The sequence below is a fragment of the Thunnus albacares genome, chromosome 11 (genome assembly GCF_914725855.1).
Source record: "Thunnus albacares chromosome 11, fThuAlb1.1, whole genome shotgun sequence".
In the NCBI taxonomy this organism is placed as follows: Eukaryota; Metazoa; Chordata; class Actinopteri; order Scombriformes; family Scombridae; genus Thunnus; species Thunnus albacares.
This window is the reverse complement of record NC_058116.1, coordinates 4,589,633-4,604,383: the sequence shown is the minus strand read 5'-3', so window position 1 is coordinate 4,604,383 and position 14,751 is coordinate 4,589,633. Positions and strand designations below refer to the sequence as shown.

At 38.6% G+C, this 14,751-nt stretch overlaps 1 protein-coding gene across 3 annotated transcripts in view; it reads left to right on the top strand.

Moving 5' to 3' along the window:
• The window catches only part of LOC122992015 (radixin), a 46,090-nt gene that overhangs the window by 2,050 nt on the left and 29,289 nt on the right, over positions 1-14,751 (top strand). For all 3 annotated transcript variants that reach the window (XM_044365539.1, XM_044365537.1, XM_044365538.1), the window contains exon 2: positions 9,634-9,734. In XM_044365539.1, the coding sequence (XP_044221474.1) occupies positions 9,723-9,734 (12 nt within the window). In that variant the 5' untranslated portion in view covers positions 9,634-9,722. The remainder of the gene's footprint in view (positions 1-9,633; positions 9,735-14,751) is intronic.

Below are 14,751 nucleotides of genomic sequence, written 5' to 3'. Positions count from 1 at the left end.
ACTCAAATTGAGAAGAAGTCATATGTAGCCTGACCTGGGATCTTCAACACAGCAACATACATCCATGTGTTTACTCTTGTGCTAGAGATGAATAGGGCATGGTATACTTAATGCAAAAATAAATTCAAACCTGTTTGCACAAACAAACATTAATGGAGAAAGCAAATTGGCTTCTGGGTCAGCTAGTGAAATAGGCTGAATGAAGATGATTATTTCACACACCAGCTGCCACTGTGAGGCTGTCTGAAACTGGTCTACTCTGTCATGGTGTTGGTTGTGATGCCTGATCGGCTCTTGACACTGAATGGTCAGAGGTTTGGCTCATTGAGCTTGTTAGAGGAAATTTGTATCTACTTTTCTTTATTGTTTTTGCCATCACTATACTCAGTTTCCTTAGTTTACATTTGCACCTTTTTTAGTGTTTAGAGACAATGTTTTAAACTGGTTCTTACTTTTGTATTTTTATTATAGCAACTAGGGTTACATGCCCAGCCATGTGAAACCCAAAATAAAAGGCAGGATGAAACAAAAGTGAATGTACTAGAAATATCCGTTATAATCATCCACTGGATTGTCAAAGTGCATGCATGCATAACAAATGAGTACAGTAGGTCAAAGTTGAACCAGGACGTGGCTCTGCACTAGGGCTGGATGATATGGCCAAAAATGTTATCAATGTTGTAAGTTTTTTTATATTGATCAATGTCGATAATTATCACAAAATATATTTAATAATAATAATAATAATAATAATGCTCAGGTTACACTTGAAAGAGTATTCTCCTTAGGACAGAACCCTAAAGAAACCAGAAGGTTAATTATGATTTATAACATACAATTATTTATTATCAGAATGAATAGGTGACAAACATTGAACAGAACCAACATGGCTTTACGTTAAACACCGAATAAATAAAATGAAACAATAAACATGTAAACAATTTAGTTTCATTTCCAAATCAGAGGTTCAGATATTTGGGATAAACAGGATTTTAAAACCTGGTACCTCATGCAATTGGTTGAAAAGTTTTGTTTGAGTAAAATCTTTGTTTAACTGCTAGAAATGATTGCAAAACTAAGAATGTATGACCCAGGCTGTAAAAAACAATCCAAGTCAATACACTGACAGCACAAAGCTACAGTAAACTAATGTTTGACTCTCTTTGACATTTACTCTCCCAGTCAATCCATTATGTAAAAGTTAGAGGTTTTATTTGGTTAGTATCAGTTAGTGACTGGGAGCAAACTCTTTAGTTTCACAACTCACATCACATTTAGGTTCACTGACAGATGCTATCTAGTTTCTCTTTCCGTCTCTCACTTTTAGTATCTCACTATCAGGTCTTGTCCTGTTTGATTTCTTTCCCTTTGCTTTTCTGTATCTACATCTCTATCCCTCCTGCACTGTGATTCTGTAACATGCAATACCATTTTATATGAGCCACTGACCCTCATATTTACATCCTCCGTTGGGCCACATATGCAGATCAGACTGCTGGTTTCAGGTTCAACAAATGCAACAGGTAACGTTCAGTCCACCAGTCCTGTGTCATGGAGCAAAACACTGAACATCAACCTACAGTACTAAATCATTGAAAGTCAACCTGGATGAGTGTCAACTCCATGCAGGAGCAGACAGGACTGATGGTGCCATTCATCTCAGATTTCCATTCATTTTAACAGCTGTTCAAACCTTTTGTCACCATCTGTTTAGCCCAAGTGAGTATTTATGACAGTAAATATTGATCAGATTAATATTAATAACACTAAAAACACCCTCCTGTTGTTGTAGGACTCATCAAAAGATTACATAACGTCGATGAAAAGGATAAAACCTGGCAGAAAGCTGCAATGTTTGTGGTTTATTGAATTCTAGCAAGAGTCTATTTCTTCTTTCATCTCTAATATAGAACTGCAATGATTCATGACATCCTACATTCAGGCTTTTCTCCCACTAAATGTATATTAATCAACAACCAGCTGGAGACAATCATTTTTCACAGGTTTGTTAGTGCTGTAAGTCACATATGCTCATATTTACTCTAGACATGACTTTGTCAATCAATTTAGGTGAACTTAGATGCAAGTGTTACTTCACCTGAACCAGTTGACTTTCAAGATCCAGACTGATGCTTCATATGTTCCTCCATATAATCTGCATCTGCATCTTTTCTTCTTCCTTTTTCTCTATAACTATTCCAGTCTGTATGTTGAACCTGTTTGGAGGTGAAACTGAAAAGGAGTCACTGCTTGCAGATGAAACAGTCACAAAATTCTAGTCTATTCAAAACAGGCGTCAAAGCAGCAAATTTCATCAAGGGGCAGCATTATTTTGCTGTGTGTTAATGTTTTTGGGTTCATAGGTCACACACTGGGCAGGCCAGTTGTGCTGTTTGACGAACACTTCCCTCCTTACACTCACTAAGAAATCAGTTGGCTTTTCTGTTGTACAATTAAAGCCTTGTTGTCAGCAAAGCAGTTGGTAGAGTGTCCTGCTGTTATAACAGCTGTTGGAAGTTGTGTGTGTGTGTGTTGTATCTGGCACTTATAGCTCTTACACTTACAGCAGGAAATGTTGTAGCCTCTGCAAACACACATGTAATGACACACATAACGTGTTAACATGGACTGCTTTGTTGTTGGCTATTTGACATATTTTTCTTATCTTTGAATAGCTTTGTGTAGATGTTTGCAAGGATAGACGAAAAGTACAAAATCCTCACACACAGCCACATATCTAAACCTCAGCCCTTTCACCAAAACAATGTGTAGCAGCCGTTATACTTTCACTTTCTGATTGGAAGCTTCTGAAATGATACAGGCAAAAACATGCTAACAATCAATGAAGGTTAAGTATTACATTACAAGAAAAGGAAATTATATTATTATTATAGGCACTATATGTAAGTTTTAAGAATTTTAGTTTAAAACATTCAGAAATTAATTAAAATTATCAACAGAATGTGAAGAAATAACAGTTTTGACATGTCTATGTATTGTGTTGCAGAGATATCTACTGAAGTTAGCATGCTAACCAGCTAGCCCTGTCTTGTAATACCACTTTGTACCTCAGGAGGCAATAGTGAGTCACTGTAGCGTCCAGTCTGCCCTCAGTCCAGCATGAGAGGATGAAGTAGGAGTGCTATCCCAAGGGTTAGATTTATTCAAGCAAACGTTAGCACAATGTTAGCACTTAATTGATACAACTATCAGACTTCTAGTCGAAGTCCTAGTTATTTAGTTTGCTAGCTAACGTAGCGTAACATAACAGACATCTCAACATTCTGGTGATATTCCGCCCCCAGTTGGTTTGGAGTGTGGAGTATAAATTTGACAGGTGGCCAATTCTTACATATAGCACCTTTAAAAACCTACAGCTAACCTTTAAAAACATCCCTCAACAAAACAGGACAAAGTGAAGCAAAATAAGTCAAAATTGAAGGTTACAGAAGTGAACCAGCCGCCAGAATCTCAATTCCCGCAGAAAGCAGCTGGAGGTTTAACAGTCAATCACCAATTACAATTCTGGTGTCGAGCATTCGTTCTGAATCCGGACCAGTTCCAAATTTATGAGAAAAGAAATTTGTTAAGCAACACACTTTTCCATTTCACTAATCACTGATTATAAATAATTTCATTCATGATGTCCCCAGTTGTTATTACATGTGGTCATAATGCAACAGCTAATGCTTGCATGTCCAACTCCTGTGGAAACAAACGTAAAACAGCACATATTCAACATGCACATTCAACATGCAGGCAAGATAGAAAATATTTATATTTTTCTTTATTTTAACCAGTCACAAAATACCTTTCGTTGTTTTTGTTTTTGACGGTCTAAACCGTGGTTTGCGATTGTAACATAATTTGTTAGATTAATAACCCACCATAAATCTCAACCAGAGCCAGAATTGAAGAGAAGAATCAGAATCAGAATCAGAATCAATCAAATGTGATATATAACTATAACTAACCTTACTCCAAGAGTTTTTGAAGGGGAGAGGAAGGTGGAGGAGGAGCAGGAATCTGTAAAACAGGGACGCAGGACCCATAAAAAAAAAAAGTGTGTGTGACAGAGAAAGCTTTGGCACAGTCTGTAAAATGCAAGTGTTGAGTGTGTGTGGACATTGATTTAAACAAAACAAGAGAAGAAGATGAAAGAGTGTAATGTGCCCAGAGCAGAGTTTCTTTCTGCATGAATGGTGACCTGGAAGTCTTATCCGCTTGGGAGCGACCCTCTGGTTTCACTGAATGAAGAGACCCACTCTCTCTCTCTCTCTCGCTCCCTCTCTCTCTCTCTCTCGCACACACACACTCTGCAGGCTTATGCACACAGGTTTACGAGGTAGCGGCCGGGCTGCTGAACAGAACAGACCTGTGCTCTGTTGGAAAGCTCCGGATGCTTTCAACTACAGCACACACTATAGGTCACCCTTAGGTATGTGTGTGTGTGTGTGTGTGTGTAAGGGGTCGTGCGTTTCCGTAAAGCCTGGAGCATTTAAATCTATTAAATTTTGTAGATGGTAATCACTTTCACCTTGCTGAAAGGAGAACAAAGCAGGTGTTATCGTTCTGGTGGCTGTTAAACCCGAAAAACCAACACAGAAAAAAAGCAAAGGAGATTGCAAGAAAGGAAAAGCTTAGGTCTAACGTTGGAAAAAACATTTTGTGGAGAATATGTTAATCTTGCTTTGGCAATTCTAAAATTTGAAGTATGGATGAATAAATTCCCCCACACACTCTCTTCTTCTAAAGCAAGAGCCGCCATCTTCAACTTTCTACACTCCTGTTTTTGTAAGGAAAGCAGTAAGTCTGTTAGTTATATTAGTATTCAGTGTCTTCACCTATCTCCTGGCTGCAGGTATATGGGTCAAGGCAAGCTTTGAATACTTGTGTGTCCCTTGCTGACTGCCTCTCCTTTCTTTCCCATCAGTGCACTATCATACTTCTTACTCTCCCGCTGTGTCTTGGCATTGATAAGGTGAAATAGAAAGACTGTAGCATGACAAAAGTACATAACAGAAATGGAGAAAAACTGCACAGGGAGCTGATGAATTCACCACAGGTTGCATATCGTGCAGTTAATATAAGTCTACTTTCCTTTTTTAGGCATTTAGCCAAGGGACTTACACTGATAAAGGTCCAGTGTCTTGACCCATTTGTTGCGACTATGGATGATAAATTATGCACATTCAACCCGTTCACCTGCTAAAATAAATAACTGGGTGAAATTGCTCTGTATCCAACATGAAAAACGGGATAAAGTCACAATAATCACATTTACTTGGAACAATTCCCTCCTCTGCTTGAACTGAAAAACTGATAGTGTCACTACTAGAGGTTAGAGCACTTTTGAAAAATGTTTCCCTGTGTGTCTTTGAAAAATGATAAAAATATAACTACTACACAACTCACCTGTAGCTAGAAGTAACCTGTGCCATAAAACACCGAGGCTTTGTCCAGTTATGAAGGGAGACTGCTCTGATAATGTTTGATCCAATGTTAAAGCGAGTGAGTCTTAGCCTCTGTCATGGTTTTATTGCTCCAGATGTGGATGTTTGAGTGCTTGAGCGAGTGGAATTTTCATCTGAAGTTTTCCTTGCAGAGCATACGACACACAAACTTGTTCATTTGTTGATGCAGCGTAGGGAGAAATTAGGAACATTTGTTTGGATGCACTGGATCTCCCAGCTAACACAAACATGATAGAATGGTTGTCACATATAAAAATGAGAGGACAGCATAGCATGGAGGCCTGAATCAAGATCATGATCTTCTTTCGATCAATCATGAAGTCCTAACTGCTGCTGCTGTCTGTAATAAGAACATTACAGCTACTAGAGCCAATGTCACAACCATAATTAGTACTGGTGAGAGTGAAATGTGTGCTCAGCACTGTTCAGACTAACATAAGTAGACATTTAAAAATGTGGAAATTGTTTAATGAGCTTAATTTATTTTTGAATTCAATATAGAATGAATTAGATGTTAAGATTTCAGTTTAAAAGCAGCCTCAAACACTGTTATTATATCATAATATATGGTGAAGCAGTGGAAACATTCATTTTTGCTTCCTATTTTAGAATAATTATGAAAACATAACACTTTGCATTTAAACTATGTCCAGTGTAAATGGTGGTAGAGGACAATTAAATGATAATCTTGGATTAATTGAACTGCTTTTGTACCTCGAGAGCGAGGCTGGTCTGACCGCTGCTGCTCGCTGTGAACAAAGACATCTTCCAGGCCTCATATACCTTCAGGATTTGGCCCCAAAAGGGACTTGATGGGATGATGGAAGCTCTGACTGAACTGTGCATTGATTTGCAGGACATGCCCCACAGATATGTGGCACATCAAAGTGAATTTCTCAAAGACCGATGTGAAAGAGAGAATTAGTGCTGAGTTAGACCCTTTTTCAGAGTATATTCATATTGCTCTCTGATGTGATTATAAAATTTGCAGTTTGCTTCAAGAATATCTAATGAATTTCAAATATGTAAATCCCTTTTCTTAGCTTGGAATAGGAATCTAATGGAATGGAAACATTCAGGACAGTTAAAGAGGCATTAAGAAATCTGTGACCTACATCGACATTTATGAGCGACGCCACTCTGGTAGTTAGCAATAGTTTGTAATTGACAAATTTGATGTCACATGTCACAATAGATACAAGTTCATCAACTAATTAGAGCAGAGGTCCAAAATTTTTATTTTCTTGTTCATTTGCTAACCCGTTAATTCATTCAGTTTTCTCATTCACTATCCCTCCCCATGATTAGACCACTTCCTAATAATCATGTAAATCCCCGTCAACTTCAGCTAAGTTACAATCTCATGTTATATTCTGTCGTTTTCTACTGAGTCTTGCCATGTTTCATATCATTGAATGCTGTTTCTGTTTTTGCGTTCTCTGTTGTTCTGTCATCAGCCTAAAAATTTCAATGAATATTTGTCGCAAAATACGTGGATGGCAAGTAACTGCCACAACTGCGCTATGTTCAATTTTTTTCTTTTTTTTTCATGAGGCTAGGTTGTTCTTGTTTTACACTTCAATGCGTTTGTATTGAATGCTCCAGGGCAACCTTGGTCTGGTCTGGCAGCTCCGGAGGATCCTGGCCACCGTGTGCAGCGTCTCGTACACTGAGCGCCAGCTAACCTGGTACCCAGCCCTCAAAACAGAGCCGGGCTGGGGGGTGAGATGACTAGGGGTCGGCGCTGATACCCAGTCATTAAAAACACGTCTTTGTGAATATTTGTCTTGGTTACATGTTTAAACTCTCCTGGGTCACAGCGCGGCCAAGCAGGCTGCCATTTAACATGTGAAGTAAAATACTGTTTTCCACCAATCATAGAATCTAAAGGCGTGTCCAACCAGGCTCCATTCATAAATCCCACTGCCACCTGAAAGCAGTCAACCAAGGGGAAACACTGTATATACTCTATTACAGTAAAGTACAGTAAAGTAAATGTCGTCTTGCATTCTTTATAGACCCAAAATCATCATTTTTACATTTGTTCATTCACATACATTCAGGGCTCTTTTAAATGAACTACTATTGGTTACCTTGTACAAAACACCATTATTATATTATAATAACACTTATTAGAAAGCATGTTAGTCATGCCCATCGAAAATGGTGAGTTCTTTCAATAATACCAAGCAAATCACTATATTATGCAGTGTTGAGACACATCACAATGAAGTGTTGAAAATACCAACTCTATGTTTTTTCGGTCTAACCCTTATTTTTCATGACCTCGAACCCGCCACAAGATTTCTGCATGTCAGTGTACAAATGGTCTTGGCCACACCACATAATGATTGCTTCAACATTTTGTAAATAAAACTATACTGAAGAGACTTTTTTATACATGTGGTCTGTTCATCCACAACCTCTGTATTATGGTTGTATTGTGCCGGGCAAACCTTTCTAATACCTGATTTAGTACGTAAGTTAAAATCTTCCAGTGTCACCTTAGTTTCCTGTCATCAGACCGAGCCTGGTTTAATTCTCATTGCTGACATTGGAGAAAGGTCTATTTCTGGCCTGTCACATCACAAAGATCTGGCACCTATGGGACACCCACCAACTGCTCTCTCTCTATTTTACATTCTAGTCATTCAGCTGACAAGCAGTGTTACTGTGAATCAACCCTGTGAATAACCATCACTGCAGGTCAAAGGTCAGCTTAGAGAGATCATGTACATAGATTCTCAAGAAAGAAGAGAGAAGTGGAAGATATTTTTCTCTCTTTCCTTATCTGTCTCTTTTTCTTTCTCTGCAATTACTGTTACACTATTTCTGGACTCTTCGTTTTCCTGCTAAATTCTCTGTATGACCGCCCGCCTGTTCTTCCTCCTCTCTCGTGTTTCCTACTTGATCTGTTTCTCATTTGTCTCTCCCGAGCTGCCACTCAGCATATTGTGTTTTGTCCTGCTGTAAGTCCTGGACTTCCTCCTGGACTCAGGAGCATTTTCTGCTGTAGCCAAAGTAATGAAGCTCAGTGGCAGCTGTTACATGAGCTGGTGCTGACTCTTAATAACACTTTCACTTGTGGGAAGAAAGCAACTTTCTTCTGGATTCAGCTGAGTTGACCGCCAGGCCGACTGAATTAGTTCTTCTCAGTGAAGCTGTGTGTAACATACATGTAGCTTGGCATTGGTATAACTCAACTACTGATTAAATGATGAAGGGATTCAGTCTGTTAATCAAACTGCATTGACATTTTTCACTTCATTATTCAGTCTGACATTGTGTTCATGTTAGCCATGTGCTGTGTGACAGTGATCTTATCCTGCGCTTACCAATCAGCACCATTTTCAGTCGACATAAAATTGGTCTGTGGCAGCGCTTGTTGTCAGTTGAAGTGTTGACACCTGTACAGCTGCGTCGATCTCATCCACACCTGTTGCCATTTTTCTGTTCACGTTTGTTTTTCTGGTTCTGGCACAGGAAGATGACATCCAGATTCTTTGTCCCACCTACAAAGGTGTGATTGGCTCAGTTGTTTTTCCAACCAGGGAAACAGCTGTCAATGAGCACACCAGAAGGATCTGAATGTGGACAGCAATTCAGAAGTCTGAGAAAGTAATTTTGATAATAATGGTTTGAGTAATAAATTATCAAGCAAAGATGCCAAAGATTTGCTGGTTCAAGCTTTTCATATATGATCATTTTCCACTTTTTTTTGTTTTATATCATTGTAAATTGAATATCTAAAGGGTTGTAGATTGTTGGTCGGACAAAACGAGCAATATGAAGATAACACCTTAGGCTCTGGAAATTGTGATGAGCATCGTTCTCTATTCTCTGATATTTTAAATGATTAAACGATGAATTGAAAAAAATAATGAAGACATTGTTTGTTAATAAGAATAATCATTACTCATAGTCTCCTTTGTTGAAAACAGAATGTAAGCAGATGCAGTGTTTACTGTTTGTTAAACCCTTTCCCTTTTATGTGGAGGAGGGAAATTACCAAGAACATGCCTCATCCAGGCTGTATGTTCCCTTTTTAATCAATTAGACCAATTAAGAGTCTGCATGGGGGACACTTGAGGACACTTATGTTTGTGTTATTTGTTTGTTGACATTGGTGCCTTTGTTTTTTGTCATCGCTGTGTCTCAGGCGCTGGTGCCCCGGAGAGAGGCAGGAAGACGGAGGACGACTTCTTTCTGTTTTCTCAGCAGCAGGGGAAAGGTGGAGAGAGGGGAAAGATGCCCAAACCGGTGAGTACCTAACATGCCACAGATAAATGTCTGATTTACAGCTCCAGTACCACCCCTGTGTGCCCTTCATGTGAAGATTTACAGCCTGTACTGTTATTCTTTAATCCTACAAGGTTTTCCCACTTATCTGTTGCATTCCTCAGTATCAGATTGCAGAATTCCAGGACCGTTGCCGTAAATTCATAGTTACTGTATGTTTTTGAATTTTCTAGATCTGTTACAGAGATCCTGTTGATGGTGAACTTACTTTGCTCATACCAGGTCTCTGCGGCATCTGTGGCTCCTTGAAGTTTGTCGGTTTTGCTTTTCTAGATGTGCATTTTGATCATATTATCTTAAAGCTGCAGTCTGTTGCATCTTTAAGTTAATACATCCCATTTAATGACATCAGTATTGTTGACTGGTGCATTTATCATAGTTGGTGTCTTGGCTCCTTGGTGTCTTCATTTCCTCTCATTGCTCTGGGTAGCAGCTTGCTGTCAGTGCCCATAACGTCTGTTCACATTAGAGCGGTTGCACAGGAAGTCTTGACTTTTCTTTCTTCCAGTTTTCATGGATCAGTGGATAATATTCATCTTCTACAACCAGCTCATATTTCAAATTGTGTAATGGTCGAGTCAAATGAACGGCAGGCATCTGTACCAGGTGTAAGAAAATGAAATCTCCTTGTCTGGAAGCAAAGAGGGAGCGAAACTGAAATAGCTCACAGACATGGTTTATGCTGGTAGCCCTAGCACAGAGGAAACTTAAGATTAAAACACAGTGCAGAGGTTGCAGTGCTTCTATTGGACATGTCACATTTAGATAAATCACCCTGAACTTGCTAACCGTGTGTGTGTGTGTTTGGATAAAGTTGTTGTTAGTCAGGTCCACTAGCCACATACACACAAAAATGTTACTAGTGGTAAGAAACTGACCAGGAGCAGCCAAAGTCTCGAAGCTTCAAACAAGCTAAAACTGCTTCAGTCATCATGTTGTTCTCAGGACTGTTCACACACAACCACGCAGTTTTGTGTCACACTTCCTTACGCTGGTTCTGTTAAACGTTCAGAAACCGTTAAGCTCCACTCAAACAATGCACTCTGTTTTGGCCTCTTTTTTAATAGTACTCAGGAGGTTAAAGTTTCTGGCTTAGAAGAGAGGTTGACTGTAAGTGCAGGATGAGTTTCAGGCACTGATAAGAAATAGGTAAGAAATATTTAGAAATGAGCTATTGTGCCGCATGAAAGCATTCGTTCTGATGCTGCACATACCTGCTAAGTGAACCCAGAGTCTGTCGTCAGCTTCTCCAGTCAAAAGTAATGTGTTACAGGAGTGCACAGAGTTTTGGGAAAACAGGCGGTCACTTTGTGAAAATGTCCTTTCTATTGAAAAGAGCAAATACAAAGAAGGCTTTCTCTGCTCTATTTTTGGACTGAGGGACACTGGGAGCTTTCATGTTGCTCTGACACAAACACATACAGGCTGAACAGCATTATAGTCCGATGGTTGTGGAGCATTTTTACCTTTTTATTATACCTTTATTATCTTTTAAGAGATCATTTTGAAGAGCACTTTGAAATCAAAGCAGTTATGAGACTTAGTATGGAACCATGGTTTTGTTTTTCTTTATTAATCAGTCAATATTGATGTTTTGAAATGTTCCATTCTTTTTATTATATTTGTACAGATGATAATGGTTGAATATGGTCTGAAATAGTTGAAAAACAATGATTAGAATGAAAATATCAACTTCCATTGCACTATTTAAGGCACTTTCCTCCATTTAGGAATGATGTAAAATAGTAGCATCCAGACTTAACGTATTACAACCAATGTTAGTATGAAGAACATCCAGTTCTAAATAACCTCAATACTCAACACTGTAAAACTAAAAGGCAGTGTGGAGGAGAGCTTTTGACATTTACAGATGCAAGCATTATTTTGATTAATATCTGCTGCAGTAGATAGGAAAAGTCAATAAAAGCAACATTTGAACGACTTCAGTTTTGTTATGTAAGCAGCTCAACACTTTACTGTGAAGCTGTACCAAATTCTCATACTTCCATCAACTAAAATGGATTAGAAGAGCTCAGTGAAAACTACAGAAAGGAGAGGAAGCTTGTAGTTGCAGGCAGTTTACAATCCACACAGGCTGGCTGCCAGCAGAGGGAATGTACAGCCAGCAAGTGATTGTAGCGAGCCCCTGGTCCATCAATCTCAGTAATTGGGAATTAGGCCAGGCCCAATTCCTGGAAAGAGGCGAGGGACATGTGATGGAAAAAGTAAAGACTGGATAGAAGGTGAAGAGAGAGACAGAGGACAATAGAAATGGAGAAAGGAAAATGAAACAAAGAAAGACTTCAGTCTAGTGCATTTTGAGCTTGTGTTATACATCAGTGTTGTGAAATGTTGAGAACGTATCTTGTTTACAATTCTTTAATAACCGAATTTTAGGGATCCTCATAAAAAAATGTATATTTATGTTATAAATATTGGTATCAGATATACATCAGATGGGCTCAACTGTAAAGGATAATGCACTTCAACAGGAGTTAAAACATGAAAATCACCAAAGGTGGTGTTACGGTCTTCTCACCTGACATTATTTAGTGTTCATTTTGGCAACTTTGATTTAGTTTTAGTCTAACGCTGCGTTCAGACACAACGTGAAGCAAATTTTTGACACGGTGTGATTACATACAAAGTCAATGCAAAGACACAAGTAGGCGCAAATTGAAAATATTTCAACTTGAGTGAAAAATTTGCACTGTCAATGTACTTCATGAACGTACAGAGACAAGAGGGGAAAGGAGAGAGACTGGGAGGGAAATAACAGAAAGAACCAGAGTTCCTGGTGAGTTCTGAGTTCAGTCAGAGGCTGAACTGAACAGAAACAAACAGACACACCCCGTCAGATATGGTCGGTGCCTGCCATTTTGCTAGTTAGCTTACAGCTAATGTACATTAATGTATTTTGGCAGATTGGGGTGAATAAACACAAATGATCCTGTGGTCAAACTTGTGCGAGTAACACAAGGCGAAAAGATCCCTTCACGTTCTGTCTGAAGTCTTTTGATGAAATGTGTTATTTGATTTTTGTTACTTTTAGTCAACAAACACTAAATAGACTTTAGTTTTTGTGAGTGACATTTTTAGTCTAATTTCTGTCATGCTTGTTTTAATGTTATGTTTTCTAAGCATATTAAGTACAGTTACCATGGTTACAGGTGTTGTTCTCATCTGTGGCAAGGTTAGTGGAAAAGGCAATGTTTACTTTTTCACACACACACAGTGCTCTGCAGTAATACAACACATTGACTCCTCAGTGAATCTTTTAGTTTTAGTCTAGTTTTCTTTGTGATAAAAGAGGTTGTCAACAAATATTTTTGGTCATAGTTTTTGATGACAAAATTAACACAGCATCACAAAAATGCTTGTCTGACATAAAATATGAGCTCACTATAAGTGCACTTAGGAATTTCCTTTTGTAAAGTGATTTAGTTGTATTGAGAAACATTTCAAAGTCACTAAAGGAACCATTGGACAAACAGTGTAGCGAGCCATGTGGATGGACAGATGGAAAACAAACCTTTAAGAATGAGAGCAAGAGAGAAAGTTGGAAAAGAAGGAGAAAGCACAGATTATTGAAACACACTGTAGGGAGGAAAAAAAAGCACACAAAGAGATATGAGAGGATTTGGGAGAGGAATGAGTGACAGGCACTTTGTTCATATCCAGACCAGAAAAACGACACCAAAGCCGCCCTGGAGGGGAACTCCCACTCCGGTTACATTAGGCTTTATACTTTGACCTTAAGCCCAGCACTTGGATAGTAAACACATCAGCCCTTTCACTGCTTTATTTGTTCATGCTGTGCCTGTTTTTTGTCTTGAAAACACTTGTATTAAGAAACTAAAGCTGAGTGGCCCCTGCAGGCACGCTTGATAAACACAGAACAAGTAAGCTAGCTTAGCTGCATTAGCTTGTAGTTTGTTCATTGCAAAAGAGCAAAACAAGAGATAAAGAATACACAAACAATTCAGCAGGTGAGGCAAGTGAACCTTTCCTAAAGAGCTACAAAGATTTTCTGTTTTGTCAAGCCACTTAGAAACAGTCTGTTTCCCTAAAAAGTGAGACAGGCTATAAGCTAGTTAGCCTCAGGCAGGCCATTAAAAAGTGAATTTGGTCTGGATCGTAATCCTCCCTGAGGCTGTGTTTTAATGGTAACTAACCCAACATGGGTGTCCCTCAGTGTTCACCTCTTTCATGTTGTTCAAAGCAGGGTGAAAAGGGGCTCTGTGTCAAGAGGCTAACAAGAGAGGGAACGTTGCCAGACAAACAGAAGGTGATTTCATCAAATGTAAAAAAAGGAAATGCCATGAAATACTCCTACCTTTACCTTACATTTCACTAGGCTGAACATACAATATATTGTAAAAACGTTGATATTTGATATTCTATTTTTATGACCAAAAATGGTATTTGATATTGAACCTTGTAGCTTTGATGGGGCACAAGAAAGCTGACTCTTTTCTTTAGATAAATCCAAGTGCTTTGATTTTGTCGGATCTTCAGTGGACGGGTTTCTCATTAGAATTACTCTCTCTGATGCAAAGTCAAAGGTCTTATCACAGTATTCATTTATTACAATGAATAACACCTCTTACAATTATCAAAGCTTGTGAATAGGTTAACATGATTTTACACATGCTCAGTTTGAAAGACACAGTGTCTCTTCAACCTGGAAGTACTCTATCTTGTAAAGTAGTGAAATTAGACTGTGAGGCTTTTAAGCTGTATATCAAGTATAAAGGGAATTTTCTGTCGAGGCTCTGTGTTAACTGTTTGAACCCTTGATTGTTTTTTCTCGGTTTCCCTTTGTTTTCAGGCTTATTGCATTATCGCTACATATCCAACATAAATATCAGTATATGAATGGATAGAGGAAAGCAATATAAGAACCATGTTGGTAGGACACTCAGAGAGTTCATAGAGTTTGTCAGTGAAATTTGATATTTTCCCGTCAGGGTTCCCA